This window comes from Acomys minous (assembly GCF_964271855.1).
Source record: "Acomys minous genome assembly, chromosome: 2".
Lineage (NCBI taxonomy): Eukaryota > Metazoa > Chordata > Mammalia > Rodentia > Muridae > Acomys > Acomys minous.
Window position 1 is genome coordinate 57,023,999 of NC_140484.1, and position 16,276 is coordinate 57,040,274.

General features: G+C 48.0%; 1 protein-coding gene across 3 annotated transcripts; it reads left to right on the forward strand.

The window, feature by feature from the left end:
- Positions 1–259: 259 nt before the first annotated feature.
- LOC311592924 (uncharacterized protein) lies at positions 260–13,617 on the forward strand. Of its 3 annotated transcripts, none has more exons than XM_084773822.1 (2): positions 260–390; positions 12,285–13,617. In XM_084773822.1, exons 1-2 carry the CDS (start codon positions 340–342, stop codon positions 13,209–13,211), a joined length of 978 nt encoding a protein of 325 aa, XP_084629948.1. In that variant the 5' UTR covers positions 260–339; the 3' UTR covers positions 13,212–13,617. The 3 variants fall into 3 exon arrangements, with proteins under 3 accessions (XP_084629948.1, XP_084629950.1, XP_084629949.1); XM_084773823.1 differs by lacking the exon at positions 260–390 and having other exon boundaries at positions 12,173–12,426; positions 12,469–13,617; XM_084773824.1 differs by lacking the exon at positions 12,285–13,617 and having other exon boundaries at positions 260–1,511.
- Positions 13,618–16,276: the final 2,659 nt, after the last annotated feature.

The following is a 16,276-nucleotide window of genomic DNA, read 5'->3' on the forward strand; positions in this document are numbered from 1 at the left end:
AAAAAACAAACAAACAAAAGAAGTCCCCACAGATGCTGCAGAGAAGTATCTGACAAGGATATAGGTCACTGTCAGCACATGTGACACACTTGCACCTGAGACCCAGCCAACACAAGATAATCCCAGACTGGGTGAGAAATGTGCACCAGGAAGGAAATAGGAAACAGAGCTACAGCCAGGGAAAGACACACACAACAACAGGGAAGTGACCAGGTGCAGCTTCACACCTGACCTGGGCAGGGATATAAAGGCTCCAGGTTCAGGAGGCTCCACATCTGCACATCTTCCTTCTCCACCTGCTCCTCTGACCTGCTCCATCCTCAACCCAACACCAGAACCATGAGCTGCTGTGGCTGTTCAGGAGGCTGTGGCTCCAGCTGTGGGGGCTGTGGCTCCTGCGGCTCCTGCTGCTGCAAACCTGTGTGCTGCTGCAAGTCTGTGTGCTGCTGTGTGCCCACCTGTTCCTGCTCCAGCTGTGGAGGTTGCAAGGGAGGCTGTGGCTCTTGTGGAGGCTGTAAGGGAGGCTGTGGCTCCTGTGGGGGCTGTAAGGGAGGCTGTGGCTCCTGTGGAGGCTGCAAGGGAGGCTGTAGTTCCTGTGGAGGCTGCAAGGGAGGCTGTGGCTCCTGTGGAGGCTGCAAGGGAGGCTGTAGTTCCTGTGGAGGCTGCAAGGGAGGCTGTGGCTCCTGTGGGGGCTGCAAGGGAGGCTGTGGCTCCTGTGGGGGCTGCAAGGGAGGCTGTGGTTCCTGTGGAGGCTGTGGCTCCTGTGGAGGCTGCAAGGGAGGCTGTGGTTCCTGTGGAGGCTGTGGCTCCTGTGGAGGCTGCAAGGGAGGCTGTGGTTCCTGTGGAGGCTGTGGCTCCTGTGGGGGCTGCAAGGGAGGCTGTGGTTCTTGTGGGGGCTGCAAGTCCTGCTGTTGCCAGTCCAGCTGCTGCAAGCCATGCTGCTCCTCAGGCTGTGGTTCCTCCTGCTGTCAGTCTAGCTGCTGCAAACCCTGCTGCTGTCAATCCAGCTGCTGCAAACCGTGTTGCTGTCAGGCCAGCTGTTGTAAACCCTGCTGCTGTGAGTCCAGTTGTTGTGGGCCTGTGTGCTGCCAGTGTAAGATCTGAGTGGCTGACCACACACTCCAAGTAGCTCCAGCACATTCTGAATCATGTGCAAGCAACCCAGTGCTGCATGTCAAAGCCTCACCTCCCAGTTCTAAACTCATCCTCCTGAGAAATGAAAGCTACACTGCCGGCCATGGCTGTGGCTTCCCAGATTCGGAAGACCTTCTCTTACCTGCCACTGCATTCTCAAATCCCATGACTCATTTCCTTGGGTGAGATGCCTGTCTCTACCTCCACACATAGCACAGGATTGAACTGAGCTTGTTCAATCCCCAGGCTAGTCACTGCTATCCTCACACAACTGCCACCCCTCCTATCATCCCTGTACCCAGCCTGTGCTTATCTGCCAGACTGAAGCACACTCACAGACAAACTAATAAACCAATAAACAAATCTTGTGCTTAAAATCTATGTTTACTGTATGTTTTAAGTTGTGACTCCATTAGGAGAAGCCTATACTCACATTTGTGTGTGTGTGTGTTACATTGGTATGTGTGCGTGTTTGCATGTGATTGCATTTTCATGCGCCATGGCAGGTGTGTCAGAGGACAGCCTCAGGTAATGGTCCTTATCTTCCTCCTTACTTGACACAGGTCTCTTGTTTATTTGCGTATGCAGACTTGATGGCCTATGACATTTTGAGGATTCTAATGTGTCCACCGTGTTGCCACAGGAACAACCTAGATCACAGATGCGCACTAGCAAGTCTGGCTTCATTTGCACTCCAGAGGGTCAGACTCAGAGTCTAACCCTTGCAGGGCAAGTGTTTTGCACACTGAACCAACTCCCCAGCCTACCGGTGTGCTTCCTGTTTCTAAGTGCCTGCCTTTCTATTTTCAATAAAACCCTGACTCTGCTTCATACTGGCAAGTCCTGGGTTTGCCTAAGCCAAGTTCCCTCATGGACTAAAGGAACACAACTTGGGATGTTCAGGGTCACAGTGTAAGCTGTGCCTCTGCAATGAACCACTGACCCCTTGACCAATGTGGCAGCTCTTGGCCCAAGCAGAGCACCAGCTGGTGAGAATGAAGGGAACAGGAAAAAGTTCTCTCTGCTGCAACACCAGTACCTCAGCTGGAAGGAAAGGCCAATGACTTCTTTTCCTTTCTCTTTTTATTCCACACTCTTCCCAGATGTTTTCTCTCATTTTTAGTTCTTTTTCCTTCTCTGGTCTTTCTTTTCTCTTACTCTTTCTCAAATGCTTTCTTTTTTAAAACCTTGCATTCTTTCTTTTTCCTTCCCTATGCTCCCCTCTATGGTATTTCAGTGTGTTTTCTTTTTCCCCTGGCGTACCAATATTTTGTTATCGTTTTACCTTTATTTCATTTTCATATCTGCATGTACACTGTATGTACCTTGCTGTTTTATATGGCCATCATCAGTGACATGCTTGCAGTTAGCTGCAATTTACTGTATTCCTACACATGGTTTGATTTGATGATGTTACAGTGGCTGGTTCTCTTCTTGAATGGTCTTGGGCATCAAGCCCTGAAGAGAACACTGCTGACTAAAGGTGCCCTTATTTAAAAATGGAAGAGGGGCTGGAGAGTTGGCAGTGTTTAGAGCCCAGACTGCTCCTCCAGAGCACCTTAATTCAACCCACAGCACCATCATCAGGCTCACAACTGTCTAGAACTCCAGTCCCAAGGGATTCAAAGGCCTCTTCTGTTCTCTTCAGGCACCAGACACATGTGTAGTGCACAGGCACACATACAGGAAAATTACTGATCCAATTAAAACTAGCAATCTAATAAAATAAATTTCAGTGGAAGAGGTATTCATCGCAACAGATACACATATTTCAACAGGGAAACAGGAGGAATTCAAAACGGAGGGCCACATGACTCTTCTCGACGTTCATTACCCTCTGGAAGTTCATAACCCTCCAGGAACCTGGATGCAATGACACCAAAGTGGACAGAATGACAGGTGTTCTGGCTAGTTTTATGTCAACTTGACATGAGTTAAGTCATTTAAGGAGGGAACCACAATTTAGAAAATGCCTCCACTTGGGCCAGCATCAATCTCTGCAACCACCCTCATGAGAGAGAGCTAGCCCCTGACACTACTACTGACACCCAGCTCTGCTTACAGACTGGAACCTGGTGTGTGACCCTCCACCCATTGGCAGATAGAAAAAGATGCAGGGACTCACAGTCAAACATAAGATGGAGCTCAGGGTGTCTTGTGAAAGAGTTGGGGGAAAGATAGAGACTGGGGGGAACAAGAACTCCACAAGAAGATCAGCAGAGTCAACTAACTGAGGCCCATGGGGCTCATAGAAACTGAACCACCAACCAAAGAGCAAGCATGGACTGGACCCAGACTCCCAACACGCATGTAACTGAGGGGCGGCTTGGTCTTCATGAGAGTCCCCTAGATTAACAATTAGAACTGGGGTTGTGGCAGGTGCTGTCTCTGACATGGTCTCTGTTGCCTTCTTGGGATCACTTTCCCCTAGCTAGGCTGCCCTGTCAGGCCTCAGTGGAAGAGGAAGCTCTTAGCTCTGATGTTACTACGTGTGCCTGGCAGCTTGGTATGGGGTTGGTGGTGTGGGCTGGTTCTCCCTTTACAGAGGAGGAGGAAAGGGGGAATGTGGAGAGAGGAAGTGGTTGGGAGTGTGAGAACAGTGGGAGGAGACAGACAGACATGTACAGGGATGTAACCTGAACAAAGAAATTAATGAATGAGAAAAAAGAAAAGCGATTTCATAGAGTTCGCTTAAAAATGATTTGAAATGAATATAACTACAGTTTGAGTTTTAACAATGTGTTTAAAAGCAAAAAGAAAATGACTCTATTAGATACAGCTGTAAAGCGTTTTCCTAATTAGTGACTCATGAGGGAGGACCCATCAATGGGTCAGCAACTTGTAGCCCTGAGAGTCAAATTAGCACACATCACAGCTCCATTTCCCCCATGTCCCACCCCACACCGGGCACACTCTGGGGTCTCTGCACTGCCTGCAGGAGCCTCATCCGATCTCCTAACCCCATCCTCTTCTCCCCTTCTTTGGCTCTGAGCCAGATGCTTCAGTCTCCTTGCAGCCCCTCATATGTGCTGGCTAACAGACTTTGCACTTGCTGTTTCATTAGAACTCTTCCTGCTAGGTCAGATGTCCCCCCTCAGATGGCCTCTTCCCAGCACCTGATGGGTTCCCAGCATGTCACAGCAGGCAGCTCTCATCTCTGTGTTACATCCTTATTACCAGACTGCCTCTGGCAACTTCCCTAGTGAGTTAGTGGCCTCAAGAGGTTGTGAGGGAAACTGAGGACAGGTCTTTCCTACCAGAGGGGATGTCAAGTGCAAGGGCCTTTCCTAGCTGAGGAGTCACTCACACCCACACATAGCTGCTAATCTTGAGCCTTGAGTCGTCAACAGGCTGCACAGTTTGAATGCAGAGACCTTTTGCAGGCAGCTGGAAGAGGTCAGGGCAGTGCCTACCGATGGCTCCCTGCCTCCACCAGGAGGATGCATTGGTGGGGTAGGGAAAAGGTGAGGATTCTCAGAGCATAGAGTTTCTCCAGAGTGGGAAGGAACAGCAGACTCCTGGTCACCTGAATGCCAGGCACTGAGGGACTGCTGCGAGGTACACATGATGCTAGCTAAGCAACCGCAGCAATGCCATGTGTCTGTCCCTTGAGGGCCAGTGCTCTCCCCTAACAGCTGTGAGAATGACCAAGTCTTTCCTGGAAAACATGGGGCCATGGGGGAGAGCAGTAAGGATGTGGCCTGGCAGGCAGGTGGTCATCTGCAGAGTTCAGGTGTGATATTGTTGTAATGGTCACTTGGTCACTATGAGGGTCAGCACTGATGGACTGCTGTCATGCTCACTGTGCTGGGCCCTGTAGTGGTCAGATGAATGTTCAGCTGAGGTGATCACTATCACTGTTGTGACAACTTGTAGTTGTCAGCTGTACCAGGCACTATTAGGTAAGTTGTAGTGGTCACCATGGTGGTCAGTGTAGTGGTCGCTGTGATAGCCAGTCATAGTGGCCACCATGATGGTCAGTGATAGTGGTCACTGTGTTGGTCAGTGTAGTAGTCACTGTGGTGCTCATTCATAGTGGTCACCATGATGCTTTGCATAGTGGTCACTGTAGTGGTCAGTCATAGTGGTCACTGTGGTGGTCAGTCATAGTGGTCACTGTGGTGGTCAGTCATAGTGCTCACTGTGGTGGTCAGTCATAGTGGTCACTGTGGTGGTTAGTCATAGTGCTCACTGTGATAGTCATAGTGCTCACTATGGTGGTCAGTCATAGTGCTCACTGTGGTGGTCAGTCATAGTGCTCACTGTGATAGTCATAGTGCTCACAGTGGAGGTCAGTGTAATGCTCACTGTACAATGGTCACTGTGGTTGACAGTTTTACTGTAATGGTCATTTTAATGGTAAGCTATGATGGCTGCCTGTGCTGTGCTGGTTGGCTGCCATATCCAGCTGTGGTCACAAGTTGTGTTAGTCAGCTGTACTGGTCACTGTGGTAACCAGTTGTAATGGTCAGCTACAGTGTGTGGTGACTTCAGTGAGCACAGCCCCATAGGCTCATGTATGTAGAGGATTAGGAGGTGTGGTCTCCTTCAGGAAGACATTTCCCTGAGGATGGCCTTTGAGGTTTCAAAATCCCACTTCAGGCCAATGTCTCTCTTTCTCTCTGCCTCATGCCTGTGGGGGAGATGTGAGCTCTCAGCTGTGCCCGGTGGTGGCCTACCTGCCTGTCTCCGTGCTTCCTGCTGTCATGGCCATGGACTCTCCGTCCTAAACTGTAAGCAACTTCCTGATTAAATGCTTTTTTCCCCTATAAATTGCTTTGGTTGTGGTGTTTTATTACAGCAACAGTGAAGTGACTAAGACGGGCAGATGGACAGATGGATGGACAGACACACAGACCAGTGATTCTTTTCTCTTTTAGAAAGGATCTCACTGTGTAGCCCTGGGTAGCCTGAAATTCACTGTGTAGACCAAACTGGATTGCCACTTAGACTTGACTGCCTCAGCCACACAAGCACTGCTGGGATTAAAGGTGCCACAGCGGCTGCCAGTGTTTCCTGAGCACTTCTGAGCTGCTGTTCCTCTTGCTTCACTTAACTTGAACGAATGATGTTGGTGAAAATTCAAACACTGAAAAATTAAGTCTCTTCACATAGATCTTTGTGAAGTTGAGGCCAGCCTAATCTACAAAGCCAGTCTAGGACAGACAAAGATGTACAGAGAGAGCTAGTCTCAAAAAAAAAAATCAGTCTTATTAAAATAGCCAGTGTCTTAAAATCCAAAGTCAACCAGGAGTGGGGGCACAAACCTTGAATCTCAGCACTCAGGAGGAGGAGGAGGCAGGAGGATCCCTGTCACTTCGAGGTCAGCCTCGTCAACAAAGTGAGTCCAGGACCCAGGACCCTATCTTCAAAAAAAAAAAAAAAAACCAAAAAACAAAACAAAACAAAACAAAACAAAAAAGAAAAATCCAAAGTCATTTAAAATTCAAATCCCTCAATACTGGACTCTTGTCAAATCAAAAACAAACTAAATACTTTCTCACTTCAAAAGAGAAGGACCAGGGCAGAGTCACAATCTAAAAAACAAAACAAATCTCCAACAATATAAATAACTCAATGTTCCATGTCTGGAATTCACTCACACTCCTGGGTTCCTCCAAAGCGTTTTGGGGTCACCTCTCTGGCACTGCCCTCTGCAGCACATGCAGCTTCTCTTCTAGGATCCAGGTGTCAACACCCCTCAGATGATGCTGTTCCTGGTGTTTCTTTCAAGGTGCTGGCATCTCCAAAATGCTCTTCTGCTGCAACTGGGCTGCACCTTGACCAAGAGCCTCTCCTGGGTTCTGTTCAGGGACTCCAACCCTGCCTCACAGGGCCAACCCTCAGCTATGCTCCAGGACCCCTTCATGCCTTCAAAATCAACACCACCTGACTGACTCTTACACTACCGAGTTTGGCTACCAGCAGATGGTACAGCCCTGGCCACCTCTGGACCACAGCCTCTGTGCATTGCTAACCAAGTTAACATTTCCTGGATGTTGTCACCTCGATGATGCACTGGTCTCCTCTTAGTCACAGCTGATTCTTCAGCTGCAGCTGAGCAGCACCCACTGTTCTGGCAAAGCCCAGGTTTTCCTTTTGTGGTCTGGACTCTTGTTAAGCACAACTGACTCTTCAGCTTTGGCTGGCTCAGCTTTGACTGAGATCTTTCACACAATTGCACTGCTAGAGCCCTTGCTTCCCTCTGAAGCTCCACAAGCCAGGCCTCTGGCGTCTGCACTGATGCCAACCATGTTGTCTTCCATGCTCCAACAGAGCAGCCCACTGACCTTAAACACTCAGTGACTTTTCTAGCCGAAAGGTCCAAACTCCTTTCACCATCTCCCCCTCCCCGTCAAAAAACAAAAAACAAACAAACAAAAAAAACAGAAGAAGAAGAAAAAGAAGAACAAGAAGAAGAAGAAAGGAAAAGGGGAACAAGAAAAGGGTCTAGGTAGATAGCTTAACAGCTAAGAGCACTGACATCTCTTCTACAGGACACAGGTTTGAATCCAGGCATCTACATAGTGGCCACAGTTCCAGGAGATGCAGCAGCCTCTTCTGGTGTCGGCAAGCACTGCACACTTGTTGTTTCCAGACATTCTGCAAGGAAAACACCCACACACATAAAATAAATGAGTGTTTTTAAAAGTTAAATTACTGAAAATAATCTTTCTGGCAATGAGGACACATGATGCAGAGACAGAGACAAGACAGACAGAATGGAGAAGGAAGAAGGAAGTGAGGAAGGAAGGAAGGAAGAAAGGAAGGAAGGAAAAATGGAAATAAACTAAGAAGGAAGGAAGTTGAGCAAGCAAGTAGGCTACATTCCTCCATGATCTGCCTCTAGATTCCTGCCTTAAATGATATGGAAATGTCAGCTAAATAAGCTCTTCCCCTCCACAGATTGCTTTTGGTCAGTATTTTATCACAGAAACAGAAACCAAACCAGGACAATACATTTTATTTCTTTTTGTGTGTTTGGTTGGTTGGTTGGTTTATTGTTTTGTTTTGTTTTGTTTTTTCGAGACAGGGTTTCTCTGTGTAGCCCTGGCTGTCCTGGACTCACTTTGTAGACCAGGCTGGCCTCAAATTCACAGCAACCTGCCTGCCTCTGCCCCCTGAGTGCTGGGATTAAAGACATGCTCCACCACCACCCAGGGACAATACATTTTAAATCATACACCACAGACTAGCATTATACCTTAGTGGGTAAAGGCATGTGCTACCAAGTTGGATGATTTGAGTTTGATCCCTGAGACCCACAAGGAAGAAAAGAGAAGGGACTCCTTCAAATTGTCCTCTGTCTGCCACTTGTAATTGTTGCCACTGGCACGTGTGTAATAATTTTAAATAGTTAACATTAGAAATTCTAGAGATTATACTATTAGGCTTTGCATATAAAAATATTGATACTTTGAAATGTAACACTGATCATGTGAAACATTTAAGATTTTAGACATAGCTGTTCATGGTGGCACACACCCTTAATCCCAGCACTCCGGAAATGGAGACAGGAGGATTGCTGTAAATTTGAAGCCAGCCTGGTCTATTAAGTGAGTCCAGGACAGCCATGGCTACACAGAGAAACCCTGCCTCAAAATATCAAAAAAACCTTTAGACCTTACATTTATTGTTTTATTTGTGCATGCACACACTCACACGTTTGTCTTTATGTGCACCACATATATGTTTATGTCCAAGGAGGCCTGAAGACAGCATCCCCTAGGAAGTAGAGTTACAGACTGTGTGAACCACCACGTGTGTTCTGGAAACTGAATCTAAGGCCTCTGGAGAAGCAGCCAGAGTTCTTAAGCCCTAATTCCACTCTCCAGCCCCAAAGTAGAATTTGAATTGTCAGCACAATAGACAATATTATTATTATTATTATTATTATTATTATTATTATTATTATTATTGCTTTTTCTGTTATCTTGGATGTCCTGAACTCCCTTTGTAGACAACGCTGGCCTCAAACTCACAGTGATACACCTGCCTCTGCCTCCCACGTGCTGGGACTAAAAGCATGTGCCACCAAATAAAATTGTAAGGCCACCAACCAACCAATCATGAAAAAGGAAAGAATCAAAACACATTCTTTGCTCTCAATCTAAAATAGACTCCTGGTGTGTCATTTTAATCTATGATTAAGTTTCAAAACTACAGTGGGAAAACAGTAAGATGGGATGGAATTTAGACCCATCAATGAAATAATATTGTCTTCTAAAAAATAAAATAAAAAAATATTGTCTTCTAGATTTGATGGTGTCTCCATTGTCAATCTCTCCCAATCCACTATTTTCTGTGATAACTTTTATGACTCTAATTCTTGAGTGAGCCACAGGCACACCTTTCTGATTGAGCATCAGCCTCCAAAATGCCAGAGACACAGATTTCTGGAGATGAGGCCAGATTCCACTTAAGCAGAATGCTTACTCAGAGCACTATTTGACTTTGCACCCCCTGGTGGCGATCTGGACAAACCCCAGGTGACCAGAGACTTGGGAATGGCAAAGTTTTAACCCTAAGACCATTGAACTGAGCCCCTCCACCCTCTGTGGCACAGGTAAACTCACTGCTCTAGACTGCTAAAACACCAGCCCCAGGCATGCATTACAGAGGTTCCCTTGTAGGTTTCTAGGACTCTCTGGATCCATCTATTTCCTTATCTCCTAAATTTTTCTCACTTAGAGTCCCAATAAGATGTGCTCACCTCTATTCCACTTTCCTGGTAAGTGAACACTATGATGGGCGGATCTGGGCCCAGGGGTTCGGCTCAATCTAAGGCACCAACCAAGGACAATACGTGCAGTCATCATCAAACCCCTACCCAGATCTAGCCAATTGACAGAACATTCTCCACAGTTAAGTGGAGACTAGGGACTGACTATCACATGAACGCTGGTGCCCCATATTTGGTAATGCCCGCTTGACACAGAGGCCAAATGGCACTCAGAGGAAGGATAGCAGACTACCAAGAAGAGACTTGATACCTAGCATCATATTCAGGGGGAGGAGGTCCCACTCAGTCACAGTCATAGGGAAGGGGAATGGGGTGAAGGCAGGAAGGAGGGAGGAATGGGAGGATGCATGGGATGGGCTAGCAAATGAGATGTAATATGAATTATTTTATTTTTCAATAAAAATGTGTTTAAATAAAAAAATCATTCACACATTGAAAAGAAAAAAAAAGCTGAAAAACAAAAGAGGTCTTCAAAGCCCTCACACACAGCTGCTGGAGTCCACAGTGTTTCAGGGACCAGCAGTTGATGGAAACTTCTACAACTCATGTACTAAGCATCTCCATTGAGACCCATAAGAGTTCAGTCAGGTAAAAAAAAATCTCCAATGGAGACTATAACATTTGTGGAGGCTTTCCTCAATAGCTGGGATTCCAAGCATGAAACATACAGTCCTTCCTTCCTTCCTTCCTTCCTTCTCTCTCTCTCTCTCTCTCTCTCTCTCTCTCTCTCTCTCTCTCTCTCTCTCTCTCTTCTCTCTCTCTCTCTGACAGTGTTTCCCATCTCTCTTTCCAGTTTCCTGCTAGAGACAGAGTCATGTGATAAGCCAGATGGAAAGGAAGACTTCTCCCAGCTTGGAACCTTCCAGAAGGTTCATCCAAGGGGCAGCTTCCAGCATTGCCTTCCTCCTCTCCCACAGCCTGAGAAGGCAGAGTGGTGGTGACTATGTATACTAACCTTTCCCTGATCCACGTTCGATGCTTGCTGTTGTCTCCTAGTAGACTATCTAATCTGACTCGTAGAGTCATATCTTCAAAGACTCCTTTCCTGATCAACTGACCAAGTGACTCTATACTTACACACACACACACACACACACACACACACACACACACACACACACACACACACACACACTGGTGTTCAGGTCTGCAGTGAGCCCTGCAGACTTAATCCCAGCCAACCATCTCTTCTCAGATTATGGAGCAGAGCCATAGACAACAATGATGGTGCCTGAGAACTGAGAGGTTTTGGATCACCTGACCTCACTAGGATGGATGTGTGAGAAATGGCCATGTTTGTTCTTCGGTCACCCAAATCCATTCCAGTTTGGACTAAATATTCCTGTTGAGGAGTTATTTACTATGCTGCACCAGCCAGCTTACAGTTTACTCACTGGCTCCATCCCTCTACCATACTAGCTGACCTGGAACACACCCAGCCTGCCTCTAGACATGGCTGTGAACCTGCAGGACCAACGGGTTTGCCTGGGATAATGCCAAAACTACTGTGTGGGAGGGCCTGTAGGCAGCTCTCTATCCTCCCTGATCAAGGCAGACTACAGACCACCATCTGCCTTCCAGATTTCATTAAGTCTTCACAGAGTCTGGCTCTGAGGTTGTTCACCATCCACAGACAAGCAGGGTCTTCATGGAGGGGACAGACAGGGTTTCACATAGACACAGACAAGGGCCAAGCTGCCACCAATGGCACCCTCTTCACCAAGTTCCTGCAGGGGCTGGAGAGATGACTCAGAGGTTAAGAAGGGTACTGACTGCTCCTCAAGAGGTCCAGAGTTCAATTCCCAGCAACTACATGGTGACTCATTACATCTATAATGTGATCTGAGGTCCTCTTCTGACCTGCTGGTGTATGTGCAGGCAAATCATTGTATAAATAATGATGATGATGATGATGATGATGGTGGTGGTGGTAGTGGTGATGATAATGGCAATGAAGAAGAAGAAGAGGAAGAAGAAGAAGAAGAGAGGGAGGAGGAGGAAGAGAAAGAAGAAAAACAAACAAACAAAAGAAGTCCCCACAGATGCTGCAGAGAAGTATCTGACAAGGATATAGGTCACTGTCAGCACATGTGACACACTTGCACCTGAGACCCAGCCAACACAAGATAATCCCAGACTGGGTAAGAAAATGTGCACCAGGAAGGAAATAGAAACAGAGCTACAGCCAGGGAAAGACACACAACAACTGGGAAGTGACCATGTGCAGCCTCACACCTGACCTGGGCAGGGATATAAAGGCTCCAGGTTCAGGAGGCTCCACATCTGCACATTTTCCTTCTCCACCTGCTCCTCTGACCTGCTCCATCCTCAACCCAACACAAGAACCATGAGCTGCTGTGGCTGTTCTGGAGGCTGTGGCTCCAGCTGTGGGGGCTGTGGCTCCTGCGGCTCCTGCTGCTGCAAGCCTGTGTGCTGCTGCAAGCCTGTTTGTTGCTGTGTGCCCACCTGTTCCTGTTCCAGCTGTGGAGGTTGCAAGGGAGGCTGTGGCTCCTGTGGAGGCTGCAAGGGAGGCTGTGGCTCCTGTGGAGGCTGCAAGGGAGGCTGTGGCTCCTGTGGCTGCTGCAAGGGAGGCTGTGGTTCCTGTGGGGGCTGCAAGGGAGGCTGTGGTTCCTGTGGGGGCTGCAAGGGAGGCTGTGGTTCCTGTGGGGGCTGCAAGGGAGGCTGTGGCTCCTGTGGGGGCTGCAAGGGAGGCTGTGGCTCCTGTGGGGGCTGTAAGGGAGGCTGTGGCTCCTGTGGGGGCTGCAAGGGAGGCTGTGGCTCCTGTGGGGGCTGCAAGGGAGGCTGTGGCTCCTGTGGGGGCTGCAAGGGAGGCTGTGGCTCCTGTGGGGGCTGCAAGGGAGGCTGTGGCTCCTGTGGGGGCTGCAAGGGAGGCTGTGGTTCCTGTGGGGGCTGTAAGGGAGGCTGTGGCTCCTGTGGGGGCTGCAAGGGAGGCTGTGGCTCCTGTGGGGGCTGTGGCTCCTGTGGGGGCTGCAAGGGAGGCTGTGGTTCCTGTGGAAGCTGTGGCTCCTGTGGGGGCTGCAAGGGAGGCTGTGGTTCTTGTGGGGGCTGCAAGTCCTGCTGTTGCCAGTCCAGCTGCTGCAAGCCATGCTGCTCCTCAGGCTGTGGTTCCTCCTGCTGTCAGTCTTGCTGCTGCAAACCCTGCTGCTGTCAATCTAGCTGTTGCAAGCCTTGCTGCTGTCAATCCAGCTGCTGCAAACCCTGCTGCTGTCAATCCAGCTGCTGCAAACCCTGTTGCTGTCAGGCCAGCTGTTGTAAACCCTGCTGCTGTGAGTCCAGTTGTTGTGGGCCTGTGTGCTGCCAGTGTAAGATCTGAGTGGCTGACCACACACTCCAAGTAGCTCCAGCACATTCTGAATCATGTGCAAGCAACCCAGTGCTGCATGTCAAAGCCTCACCTCCCAGTTCTAAACTCATCCTCCTGAGAAATGAAAGCTACACTGCGGGCCATGGCTGTGGCTTCCCAGATTCGGAAGACCTTCTCTTACCTGTCACTGCACCTCAAATCCCATGACTCATTTCCTTGGGTGAGATGCCTGTCTCTACCTCCACACATAGCACAGGATTGAACTGAGCTTGTTCAATCCCCAGGCTAGTCACTGCTATCCTCACACAACTGCCACCCCTCCTATCATCCCTGTACCCAGCCTGTGCTTATCTGCCAGACTGAAGCACACTCACAGACAAACTAATAAACCAATAAACAAATCTTGTGCTTAAAATCTATGTTTACTGTATGTCTTATTAAGTTGTGACTCCATTAGGAGAAGCCTATACTCACATTTGTGTGTGTGTGTGTGTGTGTTACATTGGTATGTGTGCGTGTTTGCATGTGATTGCATTTTCATGCGCCATGGCAGGTGTGTCAGAGGACAGCCTCAGGTAATGGTCCTTATCTTCCTCCGTATTTGATGCAGGTCTCTTGTTTATTTGTGTATGCAGACTTGATGGCCTATGACATTTTGAGGATTCTAATGTGTCCACCATGTTGCCACAGGAACAACCTAGATCACAGATGCGCACTAGCAAGTCTGGCTTCATTTGCACTCCAGAGGGTCAGACTCAGAGTCTAACCCTTGCAGGGCAAGTGTTTTGCACACTGAACCAACTCCCCAGCCTACCGGTGTGCTTCCTGTTTCTAAGTGCCTGCCTTTCTATTTTCAATAAAACCCTGACTCTGCTTCATACTGGCAAGTCCTGGGTTTGCCTAAGCCAAGTTCCCTCATGGACTAAAGGAACACAACTTGGGATGCTCAGGGTGACAGTGTAAGCTGTGCCTCTGCCATGAACCACTGACCCTTGACCAGTGTGGCTGCTCTTGGCCCAAGCAGAGCACCAGCTGTTGAGAATGAAGGAAACAGGAGAAAGTTCTCTCTGCTGCAACACAAGCACCTCAGCTTGAAGGAAAGGCCAATGACTTCTTTTTTTTTCCTTTTTTATTCCACATTCTTCCCAGATGTTTTCTCTCAATTTTAGTCTTTTTCCTCCTCTGTCTCTTTCTTTTCTCTTACTCTTTCTCAAATGCTTTCCTTTTCAAAACCTGGCATTTTCCATTTCCATTCCCTATGCTCCCCTCTATGGTATTTCAGTATGTTTTCTTTTTCCCTCTGTGTACCAATATTTTGTTATCGTTTCACCCTTATTTCATTTTCATCTTTGCGTGTACTCTGTATGTACCTTGCTGTTTTATACCGCCATCATCAGTGACATGCCTACAGTTAGCTGCACTTTACTGTATTCCTACACATGGTTTGATGTGATGATGTTGCAGTGGCTGGTTCTCTTCTTGAATGGTCTTGGGCATCAAGCCCTGAAGAGAACACTGCTGACTAAAGGTGCCCTTATTTAAAAATGGAAGAGGGGCTGGAGAGTTGGCAGTGTTTAGAGCCCAGACTGCTCCTCCAGAGCACCTTAATTCAACCCACAGCACCATCATCAGGCTCACAACTGTCTAGAACTCCAGTTCAAAAGGATTCAAAGGCCTCTTCTGTTCTCTTCAGGCACCAGACACATGTGTAGTGCACAGGCACACATACAGGAAAATTACTGATCCAATTAAAACTAGCAATCTAATAAAATAAATTTTAGTGGAAGAGGTATTCATCGCAACAGATACACATATTTCAACAGGGAAACAGGAGGAATTCAAAACGGAGGGCCACATGACTCTTCTCGACGTTCATAACCCTCTGGAAGTTTATAACCCTCCAGAACCTGGATGCAATGACACCAAAGTGGACAGAATGACAGGTGTTCTGGCTAGTTTTATGTCAACTTGACATGAGTTAAGTCATTTAAGGAGGGAACCCCAATTTAGAAAATGCCTCCCCTTGGGCCAACATCAATCTGTGCAACCACCCCCATGAGAGAGATCTAGCCCCTGACACTATTACTGACACCCAGCTCTGCTTACAGACTGGAACCTGGTGTGTGACCCTCCACCCATCAGCAGACAGAAAAAGATGCAATGACTCAGTCAAACATAAGATGGAGCTCGGGGAATCTTGTGAAAGAGTTGGGGGAAAGATAGAGACCGAGGGGATCAAGAACTCCACAAGAAGATCAACAGAGTCAACTAACTGAGGCCCATGGGGCTCATAGAAACTGAACCACCGACCAAAGAGCATGCATGGCACCCAACACACATGTAACTGATGGGCAGCTTGGTCTTCATGAGAGTCCCCTAGCATAGCAATTAGAACTGGGGTTGAGGCGGGGCTGTCTCTGACATGGTCTCTGTTGCCTTCTTAGCATCACTTTCCCCTAGCTAGGCTGCCCTGTCAGGCCTCAGTGGAAGAGGAAGTTCTTAGTCCTGATGTGACTTGATGTGCCTGGCAGCTTGCTACAGGGTTGATGGTGTGGGGTGGTTCTTCCCTTTTCTGAGCAGAAGGAGAGGGGGAAGGGGTGAGAGGAAGTGGGTGGGAGGGGGAGACCAGTGGGAGGAGAGGAATGAGAGGTCTGAGTAGGGACGTAAACTGAATAAATTAATTAATGAATGAGAAAAAAAGAAAAGCTATTTCATAGAGTTCGCTTAAAAATGATTTGAAATGAAAATGACTACACTTTGAATTTTAACAGTGTGTTTAAAAGCAAAAAGAAAGACGATGGCTCCATAAGATACAGCAGTAAAGCGTTTTCTTAATTAGTGACTCATGAGGGAGGGACCATCAATGGGTCAGCAACTTGTGGCCCTGAGAGTCAAATTAGCACACATCAGCTCCACTTCCCCCATGTCCCACCCCACACCGGGCACACTCTGGGGTCTCTGCACTGCCTGCAGGAGCCTCATCCCGTGTCCTAAACCCATCCTCTTCTCCCCTTCTTTGGCTCTGTGCCAGATGCTTCAGTCTCCTTGAGCCCCTCATATGTGCTGGCTAACAG